The 27,075-nt window shown below is 41.4% G+C and overlaps 1 protein-coding gene across 2 annotated transcripts in view; it reads right to left on the minus strand.

Annotated features, from left to right (window-relative positions):
* The window catches only part of creb5b (cAMP responsive element binding protein 5b), a 43,518-nt gene extending 16,650 nt beyond the window's left edge, over nucleotides 1-26,868 (minus strand). The window contains exons 1-7 of one of the 2 annotated variants that reach the window (XM_022194502.2): nucleotides 26,633-26,868; nucleotides 21,102-21,179; nucleotides 20,737-20,830; nucleotides 18,263-18,384; nucleotides 16,784-16,941; nucleotides 2,390-2,516; nucleotides 978-1,088 (exon numbers count right to left, since the gene is read on the minus strand). In XM_022194502.2, coding sequence (XP_022050194.1) covers nucleotides 978-1,088; nucleotides 2,390-2,516; nucleotides 16,784-16,941; nucleotides 18,263-18,384; nucleotides 20,737-20,830; nucleotides 21,102-21,179; nucleotides 26,633-26,662 — 720 coding nt within the window. In that variant the 5' untranslated portion in view covers nucleotides 26,663-26,868. The remainder of the gene's footprint in view (nucleotides 1-977; nucleotides 1,089-2,389; nucleotides 2,517-16,783; nucleotides 16,942-18,262; nucleotides 18,385-20,736; nucleotides 20,831-21,101; nucleotides 21,180-26,632) is intronic. The other variant, XM_022194504.2, reaches the window with a different exon arrangement.
* Between the last annotated feature and the right edge of the window lie 207 nt (nucleotides 26,869-27,075).

The following is a 27,075-nucleotide window of genomic DNA, read 5'->3' on the forward strand; positions in this document are numbered from 1 at the left end:
AGTTATTAATCAGTTATCAAAACAGTTTGCAATTCATTTAATAGTTGACAACTAATCAATTAGTTGATTAGCTGTTGTAGTTGTAATCACAGATTCAGACATCTGGGGTTTCATATGTAGCAAACATAAGGAACCAATTGCATCAGCTTGCACAGTTGAACTTTGTGTATGATTACTTTTCTTCAGAATGACTGTAAAACCTTTATGGCTGAATTACTATAATAATACAACTTGCCTATTCTGCATAGTGTCAAATAGGTTTACAGTGTTTGAGCAGGTGAGCTGGTGTGCTGGAGCTGCAGCCAATAGGATTTGGTAGAGGAAGAGAAAGGTGGGACTTCATAGATCTCTACATTTTAAGAAGAAGTAGCAGTGTAGAGTTACATCCAAGTTATTTTTAAGGAAGAAAGGGATTATTTTCATGAAGAAAATTCTAAATATGTAACCTTAGTACACTTAGATGAGGTTTCAGTGGTTAGATCTCTGACCATAGAAGTACTCTAAGCGTTTCCATCTACCAGTCACCCTCTATGCTTCTTTCAATTTCAAAACCTGTCTCCTTTTGGCTTTTCTCCCCTCTCAGCTACGTCTCTTTCCCACTGCTATAACTGCCTGCTTTGTGAGGGATGAGGTCATTTGATTTTTTCCCCGCTGCGCTAAACTAGTGCTAACAAGTTGCAGGACCTACAGAACATGTTCTGTACATTAAGATATACATCAGGCAGTCGGTGGGCAGCCGAGCCACAACCACATAAAGGGCCCATTATTCCAGCCAGAGTCTCCAGTGCTGCACTGGCAGGTTCAGACACAGCTTTGATTACACACCAAATGATGAAATCCACACAGGCCTAAGAGTACAGCTTTGCTGGCACGGCCCAGTGGAAAAGAAAGTTGCAACACTTTGCAGCTTGTGTGTCTGTGTGTGTGCACTTGCATGTGTGTAATATGTATCCATGTGAATACTTGTGTATACTCACCAGTTTGGCCTCTGAGTGCATGGAGGGAATGTGAGTGGAGGAGCAGGAGCTGCTGTGGGCGGGGCTTTGCATGCCCATCATATTGGAACCCATGGACATTTGTCGCTCCATCTGCAGATTAGAACAATACAGTCACAAGAGTGCTCCAATACCACAAAACATGTATGAATAGTATTTGGGTTGATTTTTTTAATATCCTAATGAGATGCCATCACTGCTTTCATAAAAAGTTTTTAAGTGTGAGACTTATCCTTCACCCCAGTAGGCTAGAGGGGGAATAAGATGAGAGAGCATGAGAGCCTGATTTCACATGACAGGCTGCCCTGTGCACAGCTCTGTGTGATGATAACTGGAGCTGACCCAAAACAGGAAGCCAGCACGGAGGGACTTAACACAGGAAGCCGGTGCAACAGAGGTGTGTGTGTGTTTCTGATAATAGCGTGGTGGGTGTCTGTCAGACCAACACATCAAACCTCAGTGTGATTCTAGCTGCAGGAATTAAACATAAGCTAGTAGTAGAAATGAATTAGTCTCCATGTGTATTCCTGTGACTAACCCGGGTTTAGCATGGTCACAGCTGAAGCCTAGAATGTGAGGAAATCAGCTGGGTAAGCTGACAGGGGTGAGAGGTCACCTGTGCAGGGCGATAATGTGAGTAGTGTTCGTTGTGCAGTGCATGCAGGAAAGAAGAAACCTTTGTTTGAGTATGTGCAGTGTGCATATATGTGTGTGTGTGTGTGTGTGTGTGTGTGTGTGTGTGTGTGTGTGTGTGTGTGTGTGTGTGTGTGTGTGTGTGTGTGTGTGTGTGTGTGTGTGTGTGTGTGTGTGTGTGAACCGCTGTGGCCTCCCAGCTGCTGAACTCTGGGTGGTGTGGTGGTCTCCACCGCTAACCCCCCCGCGTTTGCCTGATGTCCACAGAGACTTGGGTCTAGAACCTGACACACAACCTTAATTGCAGTAAGTGTGTTTTGTGTAAAAATATCACCCAAACCTGCACCCCTTTCCTGAACCGTCAATCTTGCCCAAAATCGCTTAGCTCTTAATTTAATAAACATGGGAGGGATTTTTCCTGTCTTTTGTTACAATGAGAGCATATGTTATATCATTAGAATCCTGATATGAGGAGCTGCGGTGTTATCATTTTCCTGTTGCACAATGAGGGTTTCCAAAACCGTTTTTTGACTTGATTACAATAAAGTTTTAACCTCATAGGAAGAATGATTCATGTGACTATCTTGATAGACGGCCGTAAGTCATTTTAATGGTGATAGAAAACATCCCGAAACTGCAAACCTACACTGTTTACGCGCAGTCTCAATGTACAGTGGACTGTCATCGCATGACGCATGAGTGACTGATTTTGCTTCTGCATGTGTGAGCGCAGCCATAAGTGCAGCAGTTGTCGTACTCACAGGCATCAGCACGGCCGAGGAGCCGGGCATGGTGGGGTCTGGCAGGGTTCCAGGCATGGAGGCTGGTAGAGGCTGTCTCTGTCTGTTTCGTAGGTGCAGTAGTGAGGACAGAGAGCCGGGGACAGGCCTGGAAGGACGCACAAATAAAAGCAACTTATAGATACAAGCTGCATCGCTTCTGTATCCACATAAAGATGGATGAGTCCCTACTGAAGACAATCTATATTTCCCTTGCTTTGCTTCAGTCCCACAGACACTTTCTTCTCTAAAGCAGCAAATATAGATCGAGTTGCAGCTGAAAATAGTCCCCTGTTTGCTGTTTTTTTTTTTAAATGTAACTATATATCTGTGAGTCACAGGGAGATCTGAGATACACATTCTCAGATTGGGTTTGCAAGTTAAGTTTACTCTGAAAAATATATAACAAAAACAGCACTGTTCTTTTGAAACTGTATAAAAAGCCACTTTGGAATCTATTTTCATTATAATAGTCCTTATTTCTGTCTGATTTGCTCTGAATTCAACTTTTAGTTTCAGTTTGTGCTTCAGTTACGTTATAAATTAAGCTAATAATCTAAGAGTATCTTCTTTCTTTTGCCATATAACAGCATTAAAGGCATTAAGATGCTAAGTATAACTTCTTCTATGAGGTATTTGTAACTGTATAAACACAAAATGAAGAACTGATAATGCAATTTGAAACAGCTTTAATCATCTTTAGGGATGTATGTTTAATTCAAAAATCTTTATAGTGTGTTTAAAAATGTTTATACTCTGTTATACACACAAATTAATCATTTCTAGGTGTGTTGAAAGCTCATAAAAACATCTTGAAGGTTGATTATTAACCTCAGAAAAACCAGCATGACAAAAAATAGCACATCTGAAGTCTGGATTTCCTCCAAATTTTCCAGTTACAGAGTAAAGAAATAGACATGATTCGCACATTTTAATTATAACAATGATGAATAATGTTCTTAGAACACATTTTTAAAATTATTACAACTGTGCTGGAAATTCATTTTAGAATTAATTATATATCCATACAGTAGTGATTGATGTTTTACAAGAGGAGTCAGTTAAAATGTTCACAAATATCTACATGTTATTGTAACTACATTATAAACTACATCATAAATGGTAAGTTAAAATAACTTATTACCATATCTATATATATAATATGCTTTTAAAAAGCATTTAAAGTGTTTTAACCCTTTAAGCTTCAGTCAATTCCAGCCGTTTTCAGTACAAAAAATCGCTAATATTCTATTTTTAAATAAAAAAAAATTACGAAAAATACGGGGAATATTGGACGGGCATCTCGAGGTGCATTTTCTTGAAAAGGACCGATTCGGGGATTTTATACCGACTTCAGGACATGTTTTGGACAAAATAGTTTCCTGGCTTGTGTCATCTGGATGTAAAAGGTTGGATTATGGCCGTTTTTTGTGGAATCTTTTTTTGTGTGTGTAATAATAAACCCGGAAATGTGAGTCGCGCTGTGTGCGTTGAAGCCGTGTATAGAGAACGGATGGATGAATATTTGTTTTTGTCGGACAAATGTGTTTTTCTCACCCGCTGTGGTAATCGCATCTGAAAGTGGTTTATACCGGCAGATTCATGAGAATCTAAGCTTTCCATCGGTGTATAGTGTTTGTATAATCGCGTTTGCGGCCGTCGGACATTCTTGAAATTCCTATGCAAATTAGTAGGTGTACCGCCGGCGGTACACTGAAGCTTAAAGGGAGTCAAATAGAAACAAAATTAAAAGCTGTATCCATGAAACCACACAACAACGTCAAAACAGCACTAGACAATACAGAAAGTAAGGGAAATTTTAAAATGCATGATAATGGAAAGAACAGATAATAGATCCTGGCTAACTGCTCAGTGGCTCAGACAACTTCAACAATCGCATTTTTAAAAAGCTGAAGCCACCAAAGAGCTACTGATCATCTATTTAAAGAATATAGCTGGTGTTGTTGCATATGTTTAGCCTCTAAACTTTAAAAACAGTTCACAAATACATACTTTTTCACTTCTTTGTAACTCTAAATACTTTCATTAAACCGCTGGAAGCTGCAGGTTTCAGCAAATATTGGCAACTTCAGATCAACCTCAGATTAGGCGTGCTAGTGCGTATTTACGGCAGTCACCCAGTGCAACCGCGATGTGCTTTTAAATAGATTTTGGACAAGAATGGAGGTCTGTGACTCAATGGAACAAGCTATATCAGGCTTGACAATAAGTAAAAACAGAATGTCACTGACCTTATCCGTAAAAATAAAAAAACCACCTCTGTTACAGACCTGAAATGTTGCTCAGAAGGGACGGAGAGTTTTAAAACACCCAAACGCTCCATGAATTTTCTTCATAACTTACAGTACAAGTCACAAATTGGGAAATGATCCAAAGTGTTTCTCATATTTCTAGTGAAAAGTGTACTTCTTCAAAATCACTCCACAAACGTCTGTGCTGGCTGCAGCACCGTGTTCTGAGGAAAGGCTTGACACAGAGCATTACACTGCTGGACTGTTGCAGTTCCACAATGTGAGATTGCTCAAGAAACCTGCTCTTGCATCTAAAGCGCAATTCAACTGATTTATTCATTTCACATCTGTGTTATTTCAGAGCAAACCCAAACTTCTTTTTAGTTTCTCCTCGAAAAAAATAACAGTTTGGGCTGCGTGGGCTTGTGCTGCACTTGAGGCCTCTTGGGAGTTTCTGGATGCACTTTACACAAGTACAGTTCATGTTTAGTGCAAGGGATGAAAAATGACATTGGTGATGATGAATGAATAATATTTGTCATAACCACACGAGATGTGCATGATGAGAATCACATTTAGAAAAGTGGTGGAAGCCCCGTGGGGAAAATCTCCTTCGGTGACCACAAAAGTGTGTGCGGACCAACAGGCCTCTCCGCGCTCAAGGCCACATCAATAAATCACTTGTACAGAGACGCAGGCAAAACTATTGACAACAGGCCCTGTCTCAGTCACCGGCTTAAGGCTGAAGCCATCCAAAACACACAGACCGCTACATCTGCACGCAGTGACATCATTTATACAACTGCCACCGCTTGTAAGAACACCAATTCCCAGCTGCAGGGCGCTGCTTCACCTACACAAACTATTCATTCTCTAAAAGAAAAAACAGTATTCACTACATGATTCTTTAATACCCTGCATGAGAAGAATCAATAATTCTCCAGTTATCAGTATCATCAGCATGAATGCTGCCACTAACCAGTCAGTAAAGCTCCATTTCCTTGAGCACTTAGACATTACGACAAAGAAGAAGCTTTTGAGCGGGTTAATGTAATCAATTGACCACATCATAGGCTGGATTACCGTAATAGTGAGGCCAAATGGAGGAGGTCTACCAGCACAAACGTTCCCCCACCTGAATAAATACCTGTATTTTTCCAGAGCCTAAATATGTGCATTTACGCTCCAGACATTTTAGATTGCTCCACACACACACACACACATACTCTGTCATTACCATCCTGACTGTGTGTCATTCCTGTCTAACATCCCAATTTATCACACTCGCACTCATTTAACAGCACATATGACATCTGAGCAACACAGCGAATCCAAACATTTCCACATGGGAAAAGTCATGAAAGTACAATGAGGTATGCAGTGTAGCTACGCACTACATCAACAAAGTTTCCCTCAGCGTTTTAAGACTCTGCCAGCGTTCAAGAGGATGAAATAACAGTCACGTGGCAGTGACATGCTGTTGATTTTGGGGATAAAAAGTGGTTTGCTGGGTTTTTATCCAACTGCCTGATGGGTTTTTTTGTAGATAATTGAAGTAAAATGAGATTTTCTAAGAAAATGATGTTTTTTAACCCTAACTGTTTTCTTTGAACACATTGGCTCATTCACCTCATTTTGTTGAACACATTTCTTTTTGTTTTGCATCTGACATGTTTCCTGAATTTAAATACCCTATGTAGGATGCTCCATAAAGTACATCAATGAGCCTGATTTTTGTTAACGCTTGATCTAAACCAGAAGAGTCACACCAACATTACTTTTTCCGAGCAGACAGACAATAAACAAAAATAAAGTTCAAATGGACAGGACACAGCGCAGGCATGTCAGCTTTCCAGAGAAGAAAGCCTCCTTTGAAGCGTGTACAGGTTGTACTTCTGCACCTGACTGTTAGCAATGCTAACACGAACGCTGTGTCCGTCACCACAACCTGCACCAAAACACAACCTGCCTGTCCAGTGGGAGGAAAAACAACACTAATACCTGACAGCACTTCCTTTGGGGGATTTACTCAGCTTCGTGCTGAATCTGCCGATAAATACAGGCTCACTAAGACATTTCAAACTGGCTGCAGGCAAGTATTAACTCTCTGAACCCCAAAACCCGTTCTTCGGCTTCAAAAGTCTTTTTTTTTTAATCGCCCAAACTGCACCATTTACAAAGCCAGAGACTGTAAAAACTTAACAAATCGCTAGATTTTCAACTTTCCACTGGTCCATGTATGCTGAACAGCCATTTAATTCTACATGTCCTATTCAAAAATTCGACTAAATGAGTGACTCAGCTGCAACAACATTCATGTGACAAAAATTCTGTGACTTCTTGAGTGAACTGCAAGTTGTGTTTATGCAGAGCTGAGAGGAGATGGAAAGGAAAATAAAACAGACTTGAGCTATAAACTAAATGCTGCATTGCTCAAAAACAGCGCACAGAGGAACAAGTTGTCATCAAATTATTCCAGCATACATTCAGCACGGTGAAACATTTTTCTAGAGTTAATGCGAAGCGTATTTTGAAAAATGCCTAGTTTGTAGAGATTGTAAAAAGGTGAGCAGTAAAATACATATATCATGTAACAGTCACTTTTTTCCAGCATTGGTGACACATTTGGGCACTTGGAAAAATGTTGCACATGTTGATTCCAGTTTTTGTGAAAGAAATAAAGAAATTCAACATTAGTTTCTTCTTTTTATCATTGTTTATGGCATTGTAACTTTGTTATATTGCACAAAGGTCATTTTTGAGTTCTCTCTTTACTTCTAGCCCTGGGTGTGATATTTCTGTAGAGGTGCAGGACTTTACATGGCAGTGAAACACAAGCCTACAGTAAATTCAGACGGTTAATAAATTGAAGAATTTAGAACGAACGTATCCTTTCTCTTTTAAAAAACACCCTGACATTTTGATGTAAACATAATAAATATTCTTAAGATGCATTGCAGTTGCAATAGCATTGAAAGATTAGTCAATGAGTCAACTGACACCCACAACCCCCCCCCCCCCCCCCCCCCCCACACACACACACACACACACACACACAAAATTAGTCTGAAGCTACTTCATACTTGAAATCTGAACGTGCCACATTGAGCTCTGTGTACTTTTGATTCTACTTTGAGACCAAATTCCTCCTTTCTCTCTCCACCTAATAAAGACTCTTTGGGGTAGAAAAACCAGTAGAACAGCATATATCAGTAATGAAGATAGCATTTAGAGGCCCATCCCGATCCTGACTTTTAAAGTTAAAGATTCTGATTCAGAGTAATATTGAGAAGGAAAAGAGATGGAGTCCTTGTTTATTTCCAGCAATGTCTTTCATAAAGTAGTTAGCAACTTGTAGTGAAGTTCAAATGCTCTGCTAGATGTGCTGTAGAGAGTGCTACCAGTATTAGAAAGAAGAAAGTTGGTTATCTCAAGCATCTTTATCTGCATTATATTCTTTCATATCGGACAATAATAGACCTGTGACAAGCCAATATAAGCAGTTAACATCACTAACCTGTATATCAGTCAGGCTCTAGTTGTAGTATCAGCGTGATTTCAGCTTCATTAGCGTTCGAATAAGGATTTCCGCCATCCACTCATCGCAGATTAGGCCTTAAAAAAAAGCCTGTTCCTGTATTTTTAAGTCTCCAGTGCTTTGTGCGCATGCATCCGTTTGCCTAAAACCACACTGTATGGCGAGTGTTTGTGTGCATATGCCAGTGTGTGAATGTTCATCAAGCTGTGTGTGAACGTGTGTGTGTGTGTGTGTGTGTGTGTGTGTGTACTTGTTTCTGCTATACCGGTGGGGACTTTGACCTGACTATTTGCTATAAAGGTGGGGACTTGTCTTACGGCGGGGACCTAAAATGAGGTCCCCACGGGTGGCAACACCGTTTTCTTGGCCATATTGTTGTTAATAAAAAATGTAAAAGTGCAAAAACGTTTGTTTAGGGTTAGGCATTGATTTGGTGATGGTTAAGGTTAGGGTTAGGGTAAGGGTTAGGAGTTAGATATGAATGGGAGTCAATGGTAAGTCCCCACCGGTATAGAAAAACAAACATGTGTGTGTGTGTGTGTGTGTGTGCATGTGAGTGAATAATGACAGGCTGTGGCTCCACTGAGGGGATTGATAATAGCCTGGGCTGTGGGCCTCAGGGGAGAGCAGGTAGACACTCTGCAGTCCTGACCCTGCACTCTCACATTACTGAGTGCCTCGCTCTCAGCCCGGCTCTCCTCCACAATCCCCGCCCCAGAACCACCATCGCACCACCCCCCACCCACCTTCACTCCACCATGACATCATTACTAGACCTTCTTCCCGCCCTGAATCCCTCTTTTGCTTCTTCTTCTTTTTTGCTTCTCTCTTGTTCCACACTCTATTTCTCCTCTGATATTTTTCTCCCCGATGGAGCAGAACTGACAACCCTCTATTGTTCTGCTAATCCTCTATGACTCTCTTGTGGATCCATCAGGATGCCCACACCTCTGCTCGAGCCCCTCGAGACTCGCTCGCTCGCTCGCTCTAACCTACAAATTCTGCAGTGTGCACTCACACCAGGCTTTGCTGTCCCAATCCCCCCACAGTCCCAACTCCAACTCAAGTACTGGGGACTTAAACACAAGGGGGATTGGCTGCCATCCAAGAGCAGCGAGAGAGAGAGGGAGAGCGAGGTGCAGTCAGTCCACTGACTCATATCCTTCCCTTTCTGACTCCGCTCCAGCAATGATGTAATGCTCTTGGCTTTTCGCCCTCCCCCCACCCTGTGCCTGCCTACCGCCAGATTTCGTCCCTCCTCTCTCCTCTCACTTTCCCCTCTTTTCCCCTCCTCAACTCGTCCAACATCACTGCGCTTACTCCTCTGCTGGGTGAAGTCACTGCGAGCTCTGGGTAGACACAGCAGCTAAAAAACTTTTGAACGTAACCAAAACAGCCCAGGGCCAAGTTCCAGACGTTTGGGAGATGGTGGTGCAGTCGCCATGGGAACGGAGGTAAACAGAGGGAGAAACAAGGGCCTCAAACAGCTTGCAGCTGCCTGGCTCTCTGAGTAAACACTACACAGGACCTGCCCCTGATTTACTGCCTTTAATCACTGGTGGGAGGAGAGTGCCATGGGGTTTGGACTGAGGAAATAATACGAATCTGATCAAATAAATCAGCCGTAATGGGTTACGACACAAGCTGACTTTTATTAGTGGTCTAGAGAAGGGATGGATGCTGGGAGGGTGCGTCTCAGGGAAGGATCTGGGATGGGGTGTCCTCACATCGGGGTGCCTCGAGCAGAGTAAAGCCATGCCAAAGTGCACTTGAGGATCGGTGGTGAATGATACTCTCGAGCAAATTACAGTGAGTGTTGCGGTATTTATTCACCAAATATGATACTGTTTGGGTTCATTAGATGCTGCGGTCTGAGGAAGACGGGTTGCCTTTCATTTTTCGACGTAAGCACGTAAGGAAAACTCTTCAGCAACCACCGTGTCATCTTGTTACAAGCTAACCTGGCATCTGTCAGCAGCACCTGACTGGTGTTGTAACATTTGGCGCTCAGTGGCCCTTTCGCTTTCAGGGACACTTCATCTTTCCCACTTTTCATCTGCTAAAACATGACTATTTATTAGCATGTTTGTTCTTCTCCTCTTTTCATCCTACCACATGATTCCTGTCATCACTTCTCATTCAGCTTTCCGTCCGCACTCTCCTTTCATAATCTCAGCAAATTTTTTTTCCCCACACCTTCATTCCTCTGATGCCATTTCTCCCGGGCCTCCATCCCAAACATGATCCATCTTTAACTTTCCTTGCGCAGACATGTCTTTTATCCTCTCCTCCATCCCGCTACAAAACGTCCCGTCCACATCTCCTGCCTCTCCTCCACCCTCCTGATCCTTCATTTCCTCCCCTCCATCTACCTCCTAATACCCTCTTCCTCTCCTCCATCCACCTCTGATCCCATTTTTCCTCCTCTCCATCCACCTCTGATCCCCCTTTTCCACACTTCCCCACGTCGTGATCCCTGCGCTCCCCAGAGCTGTGAGGCACATCCCTGTGTGTGAGTTGCTTGTGCAGGAGCCTGCATGTGTGGTGGCCCCGGGGCAGGGATGACACAGACCCGCTGGAATGAGAGGGAACAGAGTCTGGGCGTTCCTCTACAAACGCACTATTAAACCCACTGCAGTACACAATGAGCTCATCTTAATTCAGGTCAGATGTACATCCTGCTTTCTTTCTCTCTCTTTTCTGTGTTTTTTTTTTTTTTTGCAAGTGATTACACTGTATCCATCCACCATTGTTTTTCTGCACCTTCTGTCCACTGACTTCTTTAGCTGCATTAATTTGAATCATACACAGCTGATGACCAATTTTGGCTGAGGAGAGGTGTCAAGTCGGCGCAGGAGAGGTCCTGAACCTCTGCTCTCAGGATGGACCTCCCTCCTTATCACAGCTTTGTGAATGCAATCTAATCATAAACAATAATAAAAGAGGTTTTGTTTAAATTCTGGAGTTCGTAAGGTCAAATTTTGCCCACGGAAAGCCCATAGCACTCTCTCTTTCGCTGCACTTGCACAATGCACATAGAAATCAGCACAGTTGTTTTATGACATTCATGTTGTGCAATCTATAAAAAATGTGACAAGCAATACATCCTCTTGTTAAAGCCATCAAAGCTTTCAGTTCCAGTGCATTATCATTAACATCAGAGCTCCAAAATACACTTTATGTGCACGTTCACACAAGAACTGCATTTGCTTTCAAGATGTGACCATTTGCTTTACTACTTGAAGAGAATTTTGTAGATCATGGATTGGTATGATTATCATAATTTGTACTGACTGAAAAGAAATGTGCTTTGTCCAACAGATTTGTTTAAACAAAAACAGCCTGGTGGTCCTTAATAACCAATGGACATGTCACCAAATCTCCGTGCAAAAACACAGGAAGTTTGCAGAAAATCTATGTATATGTCACTCTACACTTTGCATGAAACTCTGCTTTGGAGAGTGCATGAAGATCAGCATCTATTTTGCGCTACTTCCCTTAAAGACAAAAACAAGGACCACAAGTAGCTGTGGGCCAGAGGTGTGAAAATATCATGCATTCGAAGCAGCATGGGAAACAAAACCACAAATTAACTGCCTTTAAAGCTCTGCACGATGATGTGACAGCCAAACTTTAAGCTGCATGCAGTGCACCCAGGGTGGGACATCCCCAGCTATACAAATAGATATTTACAGATAAATGCTCCACTTAGAAAAGAGAAGAAAAAGTCTCTACATACAAATGGCACACAAGAAATGAGTATGCTAGACTCGCTTTAAGTCAGGGTAATTGTTGGCACATTTGCACAAAATAGAAGTGACACCAATTCATATTTCGGGGAAATAAAATTGTTGCGGGTAGCACTCAAATCTCCAAGCATTTTAAAGGCTTCTTTTTTGCTTTTGTCTCATTTGTACTCACTGTGGGCTCATTTTTCTCATGTCTTTTGTGCAGTATGACACAGTCGAATGTCACAAATCATGCAAAAAGTAGAAAGTATAAGTTGAATTCCTTTGATTTTTTTCGAAAGCATGTACAACATTTTCCCAAACACCCACATGTGTTACCAATACTGGAAAAAAAATAGTGACTGAACGTATTCTTGACATTTTAATATTTAGATTTTTAATTAATTTCCACTATCTGCTCTATATGAACACTGCCTGCAGTTCAGTTCAGTCCAGCGAAGCCAAAAGCTCCTTTAATTACCTCCGCCAAGGAGGTTATGTGACACCCGGCGTTTGTGTGTCCGTCTGTCTGTCTGTCTGTCTGTTTGCAAGATAACTCAAAAACGGCAGGGCAGATTCACATGAAATTTTGAGGGGATGTAGACTATGGTAAGAGGAAGAGCTGATTTGATTTTGGTGGCAATCCGGAAAGAATCCTGGATTCTGGATCACTTTGAATTTTTTAGTATGTTTTAGTATGTGGTCCAAAATATCACAAAAACATCATAGGTTAGTATGTCGTCCAACAAATTGGAGCAAAGTGTCCAGATAGCTCAACTGGTTAAGAAGGTGATTCATAAACAGAACTGTGTCAGACAAGTTCGATTCCAGCTCATGATCCTTTACTGCATGGGTTTCCTGTTCCTGCACTCTCTGAGTGCTTTTCTAGTTCTTGTCATGTGACTGTTGGTCACAGCTGAGTCATTAATGGGTTTTCTGTCGCACTTAGTAGTAGCAATAGTAACTTGCATTTTTTGGACACATATCGATGGCCTTGGTGTAATAATTGAAGGCTTCTGCTTAATCCTTCATGATAGGGAGTTCGTAGCAGAAGAAGAAGTGGAGGAAAGCGACCTGAGCGACTTCGAGGACATGAACAAGCTGAAGATGACTTTGTTGTCAGCGTATTTTGAAAAATTGTCAGATTTTTTTTCCCAGAATCTGGTTAGAACACATGTTCTATTTTTTGCAGATTTTTAGATGACACAGAATAAAGTGATTTTGGTGAAATGACATGATTTTAGGTGTCACTATTTAATTTCACAACACATGACTACATAGATGATTAGTTCTGGGACTGATGAAAAGCTTCAAAATTGTTGAAAAAGTTGAAAATTTGACAAGTCTTTCTGTTTTCACAGCTTCCTGCCCTGATTAATGGTAGAATTTTGGCAGTATATAAGGTGACATGTCTTTCAAAGCCATTGTCAAGTTTTGGTGTTCGGAGGGTTAAATGATCACGAACAAAACTGTCTGACATAAACAGTCCATTTTTCTCAGAATCGCAACTTTTAGTTTCTCACAGTCTTTAACATTCTTAGAAATTTTCTTATTTAAGCGAACAGATAAAGTCCTTGTTCAATTGAAGCACCTGGTTACAGACACAGCCAAAATTGAGAGACGTATTTAAATGGCCCGTCATCATAAATTGATGATCAGATATTTCACCACATCTGTACTGTAATCACTCCTCACTCAGTCCAGCTGCCTTCAGGTCCACTGTGCTATGTAATGGAAACAATGGGACTGAATTCCTCTGTTTAGCCAAAATACAAGAATGTCATTTTAATGCCTTGTGCCCACACCCATCTACCCGTAGATCTCCCCGCAGGTCTCCACAAAACGTTGTATTTCACATGGTTGACTAGTAACGTCCAACACATTTAACTCTGACATAACTCAGCGCCAGATGTTTGTCATTGAAAAGCAGAGAGCATTTGAGAACTGTTGGACACCGCTTCCCTTTGTGTGATAATGATAGCTGTGACATTAAGATCTGCTGGGCCACTTTTTATGCCTGGTTTTAACACTGGTTTGTGTCAGTGCAGCTCCCCGAAGACCTTGTTTAAGGACTCGGAGCGAAAGGAGAGGGAGAAAGAGAGAGCGAGAGAGGTCCTCAGGTTTCACAGCTGCAGGCCCAGCTCAATCCTAAAGTAAATGGACTTGAGGAAAGCCAATCCTAATTGATTCCAAGCCTCAAAGCTCTTTAGTAAACATTGTGGAGCAATGAAAATGACTTGTTATCCTAATTCATTGGATGCTCGCGCTGTGCTCAGGAACAAACCGAGGAAGCAGATGGAAGTGAGATTAAACTGATTTTGTTTGGTGATTTTGTCTCATTTGGAGACATATTCACCACAGAGCTCCACACAGTGTGTCAAGATTAAAAGATTTATAGGCCTACGATGATCACATACACAAACCTTACCATTCCTGACGAGGATAACTGTTTCTTAATTGTCTCTTAGGTTATTATGGTTAAAATTCAACACAAACATTGGCACAGCGACAATCTATGCTTCTAGTTTTACGTCTTTTGTCCACAAAGACAGTTTTGGTGGCTTAAAAGGATAACAGGGCAATTAAATCTTATGTCATAGGGAACCACTGATGAGAACTTGTGTAGTTTCCCTAACTCACAGCGAGCCTGTGTGTGTGCAGCATGTTCTCCATGTAGGAAGTTCCTGTGGAGAGACCCTGTGCACAGAGACTTTGGTTAGCCCTGATGGCTTCCTGTGGAAGCATTGCTTTTCAGCGGAGGGGTTTCCTCAGCCCATTTTCCTGCTGATGTGAACATTTCCAGATCAGTTTTCTCTCGTGTGAATCTCCTCATCCTATTTTTGCATCAGGATTCCACCTTCCTAATAAACACCCTCTGGTATTTCACCTCATATAATTGCTGCTCAGAGGTTTCCTCAATAAATGTGTGACAGATAACAGCAGCGGCTCTGATTTTCAAGTGATGTGATTGCAGCAGCACCACAGCCACCACTCTCACAACAAAGCACTCAGGGCTTTGTGATCATAAAGGGCTGTGAGGTGAATCGGTGCGATGCGAGGAGTTTATAATGACAGGTAAACTCAGGTGAAGCAGGCCAAGCAAAGTCTCTGTTTCTGGCAGTGATTGCTGCTCCTCCAAGGGGATGAAATTCCACCCCTGTGCTCGACAAAGAGCCTGACGGGGTGTCAGTCAGGCTTAGTGATGGGCCTCCCATCCAATATTCACTAGCTCCTCAAGCTGTAAATCTACACAGGACAACCACGACGCAGGGCCGGTCTAAGACTGACCCATCTCAATGTCGAGCTAGCTTGCCACAGGCCTGGTTTACAGTAACAAAGCCCTGGCACAAGGTTGAAGGTGGAATAAGGAATGAATGAGGTCAGTGGAGTGTCTTCATAAGGGAAAAAAATGCTTCTGATAAATACAGACAAAACCACAGGTACATGCAGATATGGGTCATTAGCACAAGATCTGATTATGACTCAAATGAAAAATCATATCTCTAATCATATCTCTATAAACAAACACCCAACCACTAAACACACACTAAGCACACAGCAGATCACTGATACTATATTGTCTGCAAAGATATCAGAGAAACGGAGCTCTAAGGTGGCTGACATTCCCATGCTGTGAAAGGAACTATTTTGGAGCATGAAACGCTAAACCGCTGTAAAAGCAGTCACGGCTGAGGCTTCAACAATGACCTCATCTTGTCCTCTGGGACCCTCTTTGGCATGCTCTGCTGTGGGACAATGCTGAATGAACAGCAAAACATGAATCGCCAGCACCACACACACTGCTTCAAATGTAACAAAACACTGACATTACCTCAGAGACTACGGAGGGATGACAGCCGGCACGGACACAAAGGGCCCAGGCTGAGCCTCAGGCTGTCACTGTAACAGGGGCACATTTGAGGTGGGAGGATGCACTCCGACCACTGCACTTGTCAGATAACTTTCAGTCTGTCAGCAGTTCTCACCACTCCGTGGTAACAGAAAGAAATTCTCACATATGAAAAAAACTATTGATTCTCTTTCTGTTGCAAATGTAATAACATACATTACTTCACTTTATCTTCTCAAAAAAGTTTTAAAATGTTTTTTAAAAGGTTTCCTGTTTCTTCAAAGAAAATCACTGATTGCAGAACTTGGTTCTTCATGTACTTTATATGGTTCTTTATTGCTACTGGAGTTTTATTTTTTTGGTTTGGAGGCAGGTATTGGCATAAAATCAGAGCTGCAGATGAATCATTTGCTCTATAAAACATCAGAAAACAGTGAGAAATGCCACTCACTTTCCCAAATCTGAAACTGGCATCTTGTATGTTGCTCTGTTTAACCAAGAACCCAAAATTGTAAATGTGACAAAATGAAAGGGATTCTGAAATTCTGCAAATGCTATTTTTTTCTTTCTTAAAAAATACTGAAACAATTACCCCATCCTGACATCTCAGTAAAACCAAGTTGGTCCACAATGAACGACCTTGAAAATGGTTCCTTAACCAAAACTAAGAAAAGTTGCTAAACTTCTTTGCAGTGCCATTTAAGGTGAAACCATTTTTGATGCACTTTTGAGGTATCTTTAATGGTTTCTTTAAAGAAATTGTTCTCTTTGTGATATATCTGAGTGGTTTTTGAGCCATCCAGGTGATGGTAATCCTAAAAGCTTCATGAAAAAGCAACTAGACTTTTGTTTTAGCTGCTTGAAATCTGAAGAAGCCTCTTGGATTAGAGCTGAAACATCTTGTCTGAGGATCATTTTCTAAACCTTTTGCTTAAAGGTTCTTAGAAATGCTTCTTGCACAGCATTGCTGCAAAGAACCACTTCTTGTGCAGATGTTTGTACACTCACCCTATCTGTCTGTTTGTGGATGGAGCCTGAGTGATGACGGAGCTGGACTGAGGTGAGGGCAGCGCCTGCTGGATCACTATGCTGGTGTCGTGGTTGCCCATCCGTGAGTGGGACTGCTGGTGCTGGCCTTGGCCTCCTTGGCCGTGCAGTGAGATGTTCTGCAAAGAACAGAGGAGAAGAATGAGCAGATTACACAGCGTTAGTCATCTCTTGATTCTCTCCAGCAAGTTGAATTTTTCAGCCCAACTCGAGTGCCCCGACTGTTTGGCCTTGGGCTCCATACACCCAGCTTGAATCGGTAATGAGGAACTATGTAAACTATAATCTACAGGCTTTTCTGTGTTGCATTGGGGAAACACTGAGAGTCTAATGAGGACCAGGTTCCCCTTATTTTATTTACCCAGCAGGATGCTTTGTTTGTTTTGCCTCTATCACATGTAATGAATATGCATCTGTATCGTATGGAACAAAAGATCTCTGGGCTCAACACACATGCAGCTGCAGAAAATCACTAAGATTAAAAAGAAGAATACAGTCTGCAGGGCATTGTCGTATATGAACATGTGACTGTTTTACAGTCATAATAGCCAATTGTTGTTTTCCTTAAGTTTCAATGCTCCTTATCTCTACTTACTGTGCTTTACACTCCCAAAGAGTCTTGCTCCGACTCGCCTCCTGCTGACTTAGCAGAGCCTCCCGTCATAAACCACACAGGCTGGGCAGGCTGACCTGAGCACAGACGAGCTTCAGAGCCAAACCACCCAGACAACAGCTTAGCTACAGCCCGCTCTGCACATCCTTCCAGACGTTAGATAAGCAGTCTGTCTTGTGGTGATTTGACGAGTACCCATGTTTCAGGTGAAGGTGCCTCAGGGCGGATCTATAATGCATAAATGATCACGTCCTTTGTCAAATGTCAAAGCTTCGCGACTCCGCTCACATGCGAGACTGTCTCGCCTGGTCTTTTATTGCTGCCAAAACGTTGTCTCAGGGGTCTGTCTTTATTTCTGGGAAGAAATAGGAGTCCCTCTCTATAAGAAGCCTCTGAGAGCTGTTTGAAGTTACAGGTGGAGAACCTGATATCTTTTCTCCTCACCTGTGGTGGGTGACAAATCTCCACCTGCTTGGCCTGTCTGTCACTGTTGACAAGACAGATGAGGATCATGGAGCATGGTGTCTGGATGTGCAACACATGAGTAGAAAAGGAGAAAATATGGGGAGAAATACCAGAGGTGTATACACATTGTGATTCTCAGGTTTTCATCCGAAGAGCAGAGTGTGGTTACATGAGGTCTAGGCATTTTCAATCTATAAAAAGTGTGTTATCAGGACATAGTGTGTGGGCTTCTGCTAGTGACATGACTGATGGTTGCACCAGATATGAATTTACAACCACCTAACCTAACCCCTGTGGAGGGCTGTGGCTTTAGGTTCATGTGGGTTTTTCTGCCTGAGGCTTTGTTCTCAACTCTGCAATACCTGTTTACTGTCCTCCTCTTCTTGGGCTTTGCAAAACTCTTGCTCAATGGAGCAATCCAGCTCACTGAACAATCCCACCTCCTCACAGTTCTTTAGGAAGCGTGTTGGTGTGGGCGTCTGGTCTGGAAATGAAAGGCAGGTTTTAACCACTGTTAACAGTGTTATTGTGGACAGCAGAAGCAAAGGAATTAGATCAGTGTGGGAAAAAAAGAATCCTGCAGCACCTTATGTTTTTCATTCTTTTCAATTTTAGATTTATCTTATTCAGTTGTTGTAAAGTGACTGTGGTGAGTGCAACATTAAACATCTGTATATATATATATATATATATATATATATATATATGTATATATATATACTAGTATAATAGTGCATAATGACAACACCATACAAACGGAGCACATAAACAAATTTATACAGAACGGGACATCATACATACATCAGCAAGACAAACTGTTTACTTTAGCAGATTTATTTGTATGGATCACATTTTACTTTTGTTTCTTTGCATATCGTCTCTGTTGACCTTTAATTTGCAAATTTTCTTTGCATATTGTCAGATTTTTTTATATGTTTGACATGTTTGTTGCCAGCGCTTTTTGCTCCTGTCACATTTTGACTTACTGTGGGCTCAAATTTCTTTGATTTAACAAAAATGTAAAATATTGAAAGTGGCATGTACACTGTGTTCTAAGTGCCCACAGGTGTTACCGATGCCGAACCAAAAATTAGCCCTTATGTACTATAGATAGGCTATTTAACTAGGCCAACTGTCAATTTTACAACTACCACAAACTAACCATTTATCACATTATCCTGCTCACAAACTCAAAAACATTTTATCCTGCTCAATGTATTTTCCGTAAACTTGCTGACAACTTCTGTTAATTTCTCAACCATGCTGCATTTATTTCATTGATCAAGTGTGCTATAATTTACTCTCCGTCTCTCTTGTCATCTCTGCTCTGCTCTGTGTAAACACAACCTTTAGTTCAGCTGAAATTTTTTGACATGCTACTGTTGGCTGTAGGTGAGTCACTCTTGGCTTTTCAGTTGCACTGTAAAACGCAGATTTTTTTTGTTTGTTTTTCTGGAATCTAGTTTATGCAAATACTTTATTTTGGCAATTTTTTGAACAAGATGCTAAAAAAAGGGTTTGGATGAAATATGACAATGTTACACTTGGCTGTTCTTCTTAATTTCTGGCTCTGATAAATAGTGTAATTTGGTGAGATTCAAACCTGAGAGGTCGGTTTTGGGGTTCAGACGGTTAAAATACAATTTGTTTGAATTCTATATTTAGCTGGACCCCAGTTAAACCAGCAAAAACATTTTAAACAAGCTAATGGAGATCTACTTAAAGAATAGCAGAACGTACACTGTTATTACATATTCTGTTTTTAAGAAAGCATTACCCCCGTTGACTTAGTGAGAGAGAGAGATACTCCCCTTGACAACCCCATTTTGGCTGACAAAGTACAGATCCCACCTACCGAGTGGGGGTCTCATTTGTTGAGCTCAGTCGAGCTGCGGTATTCAACTTGACGTTGTGGGGGGTGCACACAGATCAGGTTTCAGACAGTTGAAGGTGATTTTAGGATCACGATTGTTTCAAAGGCTAAAAGCATACTTCGTGGTCTGTTTATCCATTCTGGCTAGACTGGGGATTGACTCGAACTTTCATCGTGACCTGTGTACCCAAAATACAGTTTTACTCCAAATACACCTTTTAAAGTGTTAGACCCTGAGAATATAACTCAAGCTCTATTTAAAAAAAAAGACTGATGTCAGTTTCTAGCTGAGGATATGAGGAAAAGCAACTAGAGCAGGAGGTTAACTTTAGGTCAACAAGTGTGGTGCTAAAAGTTAAAGAGTGGCTCAGATGTAAGTCAGTGTTCAGTATAACTACTGGCTATTTTATCCCGAGTTTAAAGTCTCGGAAAGAGAAGTGGTCAGAGCTGTAACTCAGACAGCAGGCGATAAAGACACCTGGCCTAGAAAATCTGATCCTGCTGTCTGCCGAGTCTGAATAATACAAGAAGACACAATCTCAGGGATTTGGCAGGGACATTTCTAGGAATAGAGATCTATACCTATGGATCGGCCTTGGGTTGACGTATGTATGCAGTTTCTTCAAACACTAGATTAATGAACAGATCAGCAGGTCACTCCAACTCTCCAATCTCTAGAACTCCCTTTCAACTCTCCTACTGCCTGTGTGGCAGCTTGAAGGATGAGAAAATGCAAATCAATCAAAGAAATTTAGATTTAGCGTCTCTGCATCATGCACTGACTAGAACCGAGCTGCAAGGTAGCGTGTGTCACATGACTTACATTACTGTAAACAACTTGAATGTACACGCACATAAAGGTTTCTGATGACAGACAAGTGCATCTGTGCATGAGTCACCGAGGAACACACCTGCAAACAAACTACAAGCCCCAGAGTCTGTATTGATGCAGACATAACTCACCTGATAACATGTTGTCGTTCTTTATGGAGGGGAACTTAAGGGTCATCTCATGTTTGTGTCGATGTATCATCAGATGGTCCTCCGTGGGGAATCGCTGTTGAAAAAGGAAGGATTGCATGATAAAAATGTGCTAATCCTTGCCCTAAAATAACACTCAAGAGCTTTTTCTCCGGTAGGTATTTTTACATCTGCAGTGTTATTTACAGTTAGTGTTTCACCCAGTTCTAAGCTATTCTGTTTCTCCACTTCTGCGCGAGAGGCAGAAACCTACTCCTCCGGCCTCCTCAATGTATACCTCTTCGTGTTACAGGCGGACTTATGTACACACATGCACGCTTTGTGTTGTGTTGTCTCGACACACTCACCTGAGAACAGCCAGGAGCGTTGCACACGAACGGCCTTTCCTGGTCTGAGTTCATCACTCTGGCCAACTTCTCATAAAACTACAAAAAACATAGTGGGACAAAAGAAGAAAGCAAGGAGGGGAATGACTTGAGTTTCCTTGCCAGCACATAAGAGGAAAAATACACTCCTTGTGTCGTGCTAGACAGAAAATTTTCACTGCACCTGCACCAGTTTTCCCACACTACAGCAATCCATGAAGACTAGGTTTGTGGAAACACTGCAGTCAATAACTTGAGGAAAAACTTTTTAAGTGTATGTTTTCATTACACGTAACCACACAGGCTATATATACATACCCTAAAGCCATCCATGAACCAACAAAAACAAAGAATTGCTATAGCACCCCATAAAACTTTCAATTACAGCTAAACTCATTCAACTCTGTTTACAGAGGTACATATGTATATATGTGGAGGGGACAACTGTAAACGGTTTCGGCTAAAAATTTGAGCAGAAACACGGACATGATAAACCGTGTTTGAAATTTGTAATCAAACACCAACACGATGTTGAAACCGCTGTTTCAACACGGGGTCTTCAAATGTTTATTCTCAACACAAAGCGACAGAATCTGGTCGAGCACATGTGGTGCTGCTCTGGCAAATGCAACTATTTCTCAGTAGAAATCTGCATTTTCAGTAACGTAACGCAGTGAGACAGAATGAGCTTTAAACAGAAAGCACTGAAAGAGTCGAACAGCTCTATATTGTCGGGTTTCAGTTGTCATTGTTTAAAGGTTGCATTAATTTATTCAGCTGGTATAGTGAAAACGAGAAAAAGGAAGTGGTGGCAGAGCAGCCGTGTCTAATCAAAGGATGCAGTTTACTTGGTCAAAAAAACAACAATCTTAAAAACAAAACTTAGTTCTGAAGTTTTAAAATATGAGCCCAACATATTTATTTACCTGCAACTGCAGCCAAATCTGTACTTTAGGAGTAATTGCTCAGTAGACAAGAGCCAAAGGCATGCATCATGTCTCATGTCAAGAGGCTTCAGCTATTATTTTAGTTTTAATAATTCAAAGTGAAACTGAGGACAAACACCTACAGAAAGAGGAGAGCCGAATAGATATGATCTGTGTAAAAAAATACAAACTGAAACAGGAGAAACACAAAAATGAAGACCGAAATCTAACTTATAGAAATGTTATATCCTTCCTGTGTTTACAGAAGTTGAATCATGCACAACATAAAGTATCCGTTCTGCATTTGACTTAAATGTATTTTAAACTCTAGAATGTATTTAGTGCAGGATTTCAAAGAGAAAAACAACAGAAATACCAGGTGCACTTTAACAGTTTATCTATATCAAATAAAGGTATTCAAAGGGTTTGATGTGCACAGAAATCAATCATTGCATCTGATGCAAACATGATGTGTAACTCACATTTAGATATTAATATATTGATAACAGCTTATGTAACCGTGTGTGCAAAGAATACATAAAGCTCTATGCAGAAAAGTAGAAACATATTGTATTTTTTAAATGGCATTTTAGTGCTTCCTAGGGGACACATAAGCAGTAGAGAAACCCAGTTGCATACAGATGTGTAAAGTATCCAAACCTGACACTGAAAGTTAGTTTAGATTGTTTGCTTACTTATTCCAAATCCTGATTTAAAATTATTTTTTTAAAAATCATGATGCATTTTATTTCAGTAGTTCTTGCTGAGATATTTGTGTTTAATCAAACGCAGTTCAGTTTATCTCATTTCTTTAAAAGACTCAGAAAAGAAAAGTACAACATTTCTTATTTGAGTGCTCTTTGTATTTTTACAAGGTATTTTGTACACATTTCAAGATTCAATTATTGCCCGGTATTGTGGTGTAAACTCTTCTCCTCACAAACAGCCTCAGAGCAGTCATCACATGCCAGAAGTACAGATGCGCAGCACTCTCAGACAGATGTGGTACCAGATGTTAAATCTGTATTATTATTATTAATCCCCACTTAGGAGCAGCCGTAGCACAACACCCAGGGACCACTTTTTGCTTTGAGCCAGAACCATGATCATGACAAGCAGGTAGATGTTTCACTGTGGGACATACAATAAAAAAGGAATGAATATTCAAACTCCTGGCAGCCGATGTCAAGTTTGGAACTTTAGGGCCCTTCAGTCACTCATTTTGCACTTCTATAAGTGAACTAAGCCTTTTGAGTGGATGATTTAGGAAAGTTTGTACAAAAACACATCACATCTCTGTTGTGAAGCCTCAAAATTAAAGCTGAAAGAAGAAATCTGGGAATAAAGAAGCTACAGTAAACAGAGTGAAGTCGAAATGTTGCGTTGTTTTCTTCTGTCTCCATCTTCAATCCCATCAAAGCTAGCTCTTCAAAGGCGTCTGATAGCTCACTAATAATTTAATCATTAGCATTAGCTGAGTGGTTTATTTATCATGTGTGCTCCTGGCGATGACTAAAACACTCACAATATTTACAGCACTGAAATTGCACCATATCATTCTCGCTTACTATTGGAATATTTGATTACTTTTATCTCTTTCCGCCACTAATATCAGTTCAGGAGGGATTCAAGTCAGCGCCACATGTCAAGTGTCGAGCATGAATGCCGTCATACACTATGTACACGTGTGCCTTTTTTCATGGGTACAGACTATTTCCTCAAGCACAGTCAAAACACTCAAATATTGTGTTATGCTGAGCAGCGCTGTTTTCCTAACAAGCTGTACTTGAGGACCGAGGCTGGAGAAAAAGGGTCTGGACAGGGTCTCTCTGTCAGGGAGCAATGAGCCCTGCTCTCTCTTTCTGTCACCAGTTTCTTCTGCAGGGCCCCTAAAAACTCACCTGGTCTCCTTTGACACAACAAACACCAAAAAGCCCAAACCAGGGTGACAGCAAGAACCAGTGCATTAATTATACCTCCTTGAATCACCATTTTAGGCAACGTTTTTTTATCCAAAAGTCACACAGAACTTTGCACAACTCCTGTCAGCCGAACTCGCTGTCTGAACTTCCTCTTGATCATCTTCATCCAATCTGAAACTTCATAACAAATCACTGGAAAGCATTAATAATAAACAAAACTAACTAGTTTCCATGACTGACTGTTCAAACAGATGCAAAAAAACTAAACTTCTACCTTCCTGTTCCCGTTTCTAAAATGGGACTTGATCATTTCATCACATTTACCAGGAAATTCAAACCATATGATGCATAAAACTTTCAACCATTAATTCTGCGAAGGCCTCTATGAATTATCCAATAGTTTTCACACTTCAAATTATCAGTACTCAACGCCCTTTCCTTGAAAAAGGGCACTTGGCTCTCATTTAGTATAGATGTTTTAGTTTAACAGAGGAAATTTGGTTACACTTTACATTAACTGCATCCTTATGTGAGCGAGGGGAAGGATTAGGGTCCGGCATTCGATTTCAAGAGGAACTGGGGAGGAATTCTCCAGGTAGACCGTATATTAGAATTTGAACAATATGGTGAGGAAAAGCAGGGGTTGGGGTGCAAAGGCATATGGGGTTAAAGCAAGCACAAACATGCGCAGCAATTCAAATCTGCAGCTCCCCATCGCCTGAGCTTTTGACAGCACAAGTTCAAGGCAGGATTACGGCGATCCCCGAGGCAGGGAACATGGTGCTCCTAGACAATGTCTGCCCTGAACTTCTGCTCTCGAAGCGAGTGCGTGACAAAAAGGCTGCTGTGATGTAAAAACCTCAATAGCTTTCAATTACTGGGTCTCTTCCACATAACAAACACAAAAAATGCCCCCTCGGAGGGCTGCCATGGCACTAACATCACTCACACTATTCTGACTGTGCTCATAAAAAGTTTTTACACCACTGCTGAAAAGAGAGGAAAAAGTCCCAGAGTTTAAAAAAAGAAAGGCAATAAAAAGTCGACTGGAGAGTGTGATCGCTGCTATGATTGCTGTCATTTCACTACATCATCAGGAGTCTGAGCACATGAAACGACCATCAACAAATAAACTTAATGTATTTCCCTGCTGCAAAATAAAATCACGCTTGTTTAAAATATGAGAAGAATTGAATCAGCATCACTAAACAGCAAAACTTTGGTCAACTTTAACAGCAAAATTAAGCTTTGTGGAGGCCATTCTTGCTATAAAAAACACCTTTTGCTTTTGAGGCAGTGCATTTATAAACTTTTTCCACTTTAGTCTACCTCAAATTATATTAATATAACAGTAACGGTAGCTGAAATATCTTTACAAAGCTGTTAAACATCAGTTTAAGGTCATTACTGCAATATAAAAGATGCTTATTGTACTTTTTAAAAGTAATGCATAACTTGACTTATCCAATAAGTTTACATTGTTTTTTGTACATTTTTATGCTTTATATATTTAACCATTCAACCCTTTAACAGTTTGATATTTACATCTGCAGCAGTACAAGGAAGATTTTGATACAAATGACAAGCTTATTTATTATACTTACATACTTATTTCTTAGAGAATTTGTTCACTAAATCCTGTAAGATAACTGAAAATGTACCTTTTGTGTACGACAACGAAGAGCTTTGCTTTTTCTCCTCAAACTGTTGCACTCATAAACTACTTTTAATAACAACTAGACACCTACAAATCCATCTCAGCCTGTACTAAATGATCAGAAAATCCTGGCCAGATTGAAACAACACTGAGAACACAACGCAACCAGAGGCTTGCACGTTAATTGAAAGATGAGAAACAAGTGGGTATTGACAGTGCTGTCACATAAACCTAATGACAGCGACAGGAGTGCAATCAAATAATTAAAACACATTTTTTTCTCCCCCTCTCCATGCTACAGGCACAAAGCGCGCCTCGTCAGCACAACCTTCCTGAAAGTAACCCTCAACATCTCGGCGGTTAATCAAATATCGACTGGCCTGCAGAATGACGTAATGTTGGTCACATTGCTGTTTAAGAGGAGAAATAAACGGGAATTAAATGCAAACAGAAGCACGAGTCGTTTGATTCTAAGGTGGCATGACAGCAGAGGTTTTATTTTCCAGACGGTCATTGGTGAACCGCAGCACGCACAGTCCGGCACAGGACGCCGGCTCTGCGTTATCCCGAGATGGGACAGGCATGACAATGATGCAAGGAGCGGTGGGAAAAAAGCAGGAAAAAACTTGGCAAAATTCGGTGCCAAGCGCAACAAAAATACATGCGCCATCCCGTGTTTGTTGTTAAAGATGAATTCCTGCACACTCGCCTCGGTTGCTGCTGCAGCGGCACTTGACTCCGCGTTCAACTTCACCCAACAGTCAACAGATAGGCCGGGACGCACGGACACCGAGCGGAGAGGTGACAACACGCAGCGCACCAAACTCACATGCCACCGGATCTGTTCTGGCTGCACGCGTAAAAGCGCAAAACGACAAAGAAACATCTTCGCTGGGGTTGCTCAAGCGAACAACAAAACAAGCTGTTGCATGAGGAGAAAGAGAAGAGAGAAGGAGGTGGAAGCGAGAAAAAGTAAAGAAAAAATCGCTTATAACAAACACAACAAACCTGCAGAGGCGCATGCACGGTCCTCTGCATGGTGGCGGCGCGTTCAACTTACCAAACAAGTGTAGAAAATGTGAAGCAGTCTCTCAGAAGAAACCACGTTGGACTGAGAAAAGATTACAATACGATCTATTTAGAGAAGCATAACGTCACCCCCGGGTGACGTCACGTGGGATTCCTGAACTTCTAAATCATTGCGGTCCGCTTGGAGGCGGCGCGACCGGGGTGGAGTTCGCACAAATGCACGCCCAAAGAGGCACGGACGGACAAGTGCTGGAGCCCGGAGGTGGGTGTGGTGCCGAGCTGGAAGCACCGGCACCAGCCAATTAGGAAACAAGCAAACAAGTGAATGCATCTCAACTCTGAGTGACATCACGGATGAAGATGTAATCACACACTTCATCAACTGAGAAATAATAATAATATAGTGTGACAAACTTCCAGCA

This window comes from Acanthochromis polyacanthus, chromosome 12 (assembly GCF_021347895.1).
Source record: "Acanthochromis polyacanthus isolate Apoly-LR-REF ecotype Palm Island chromosome 12, KAUST_Apoly_ChrSc, whole genome shotgun sequence".
Classification (NCBI taxonomy): Eukaryota; Metazoa; Chordata; class Actinopteri; family Pomacentridae; genus Acanthochromis; species Acanthochromis polyacanthus.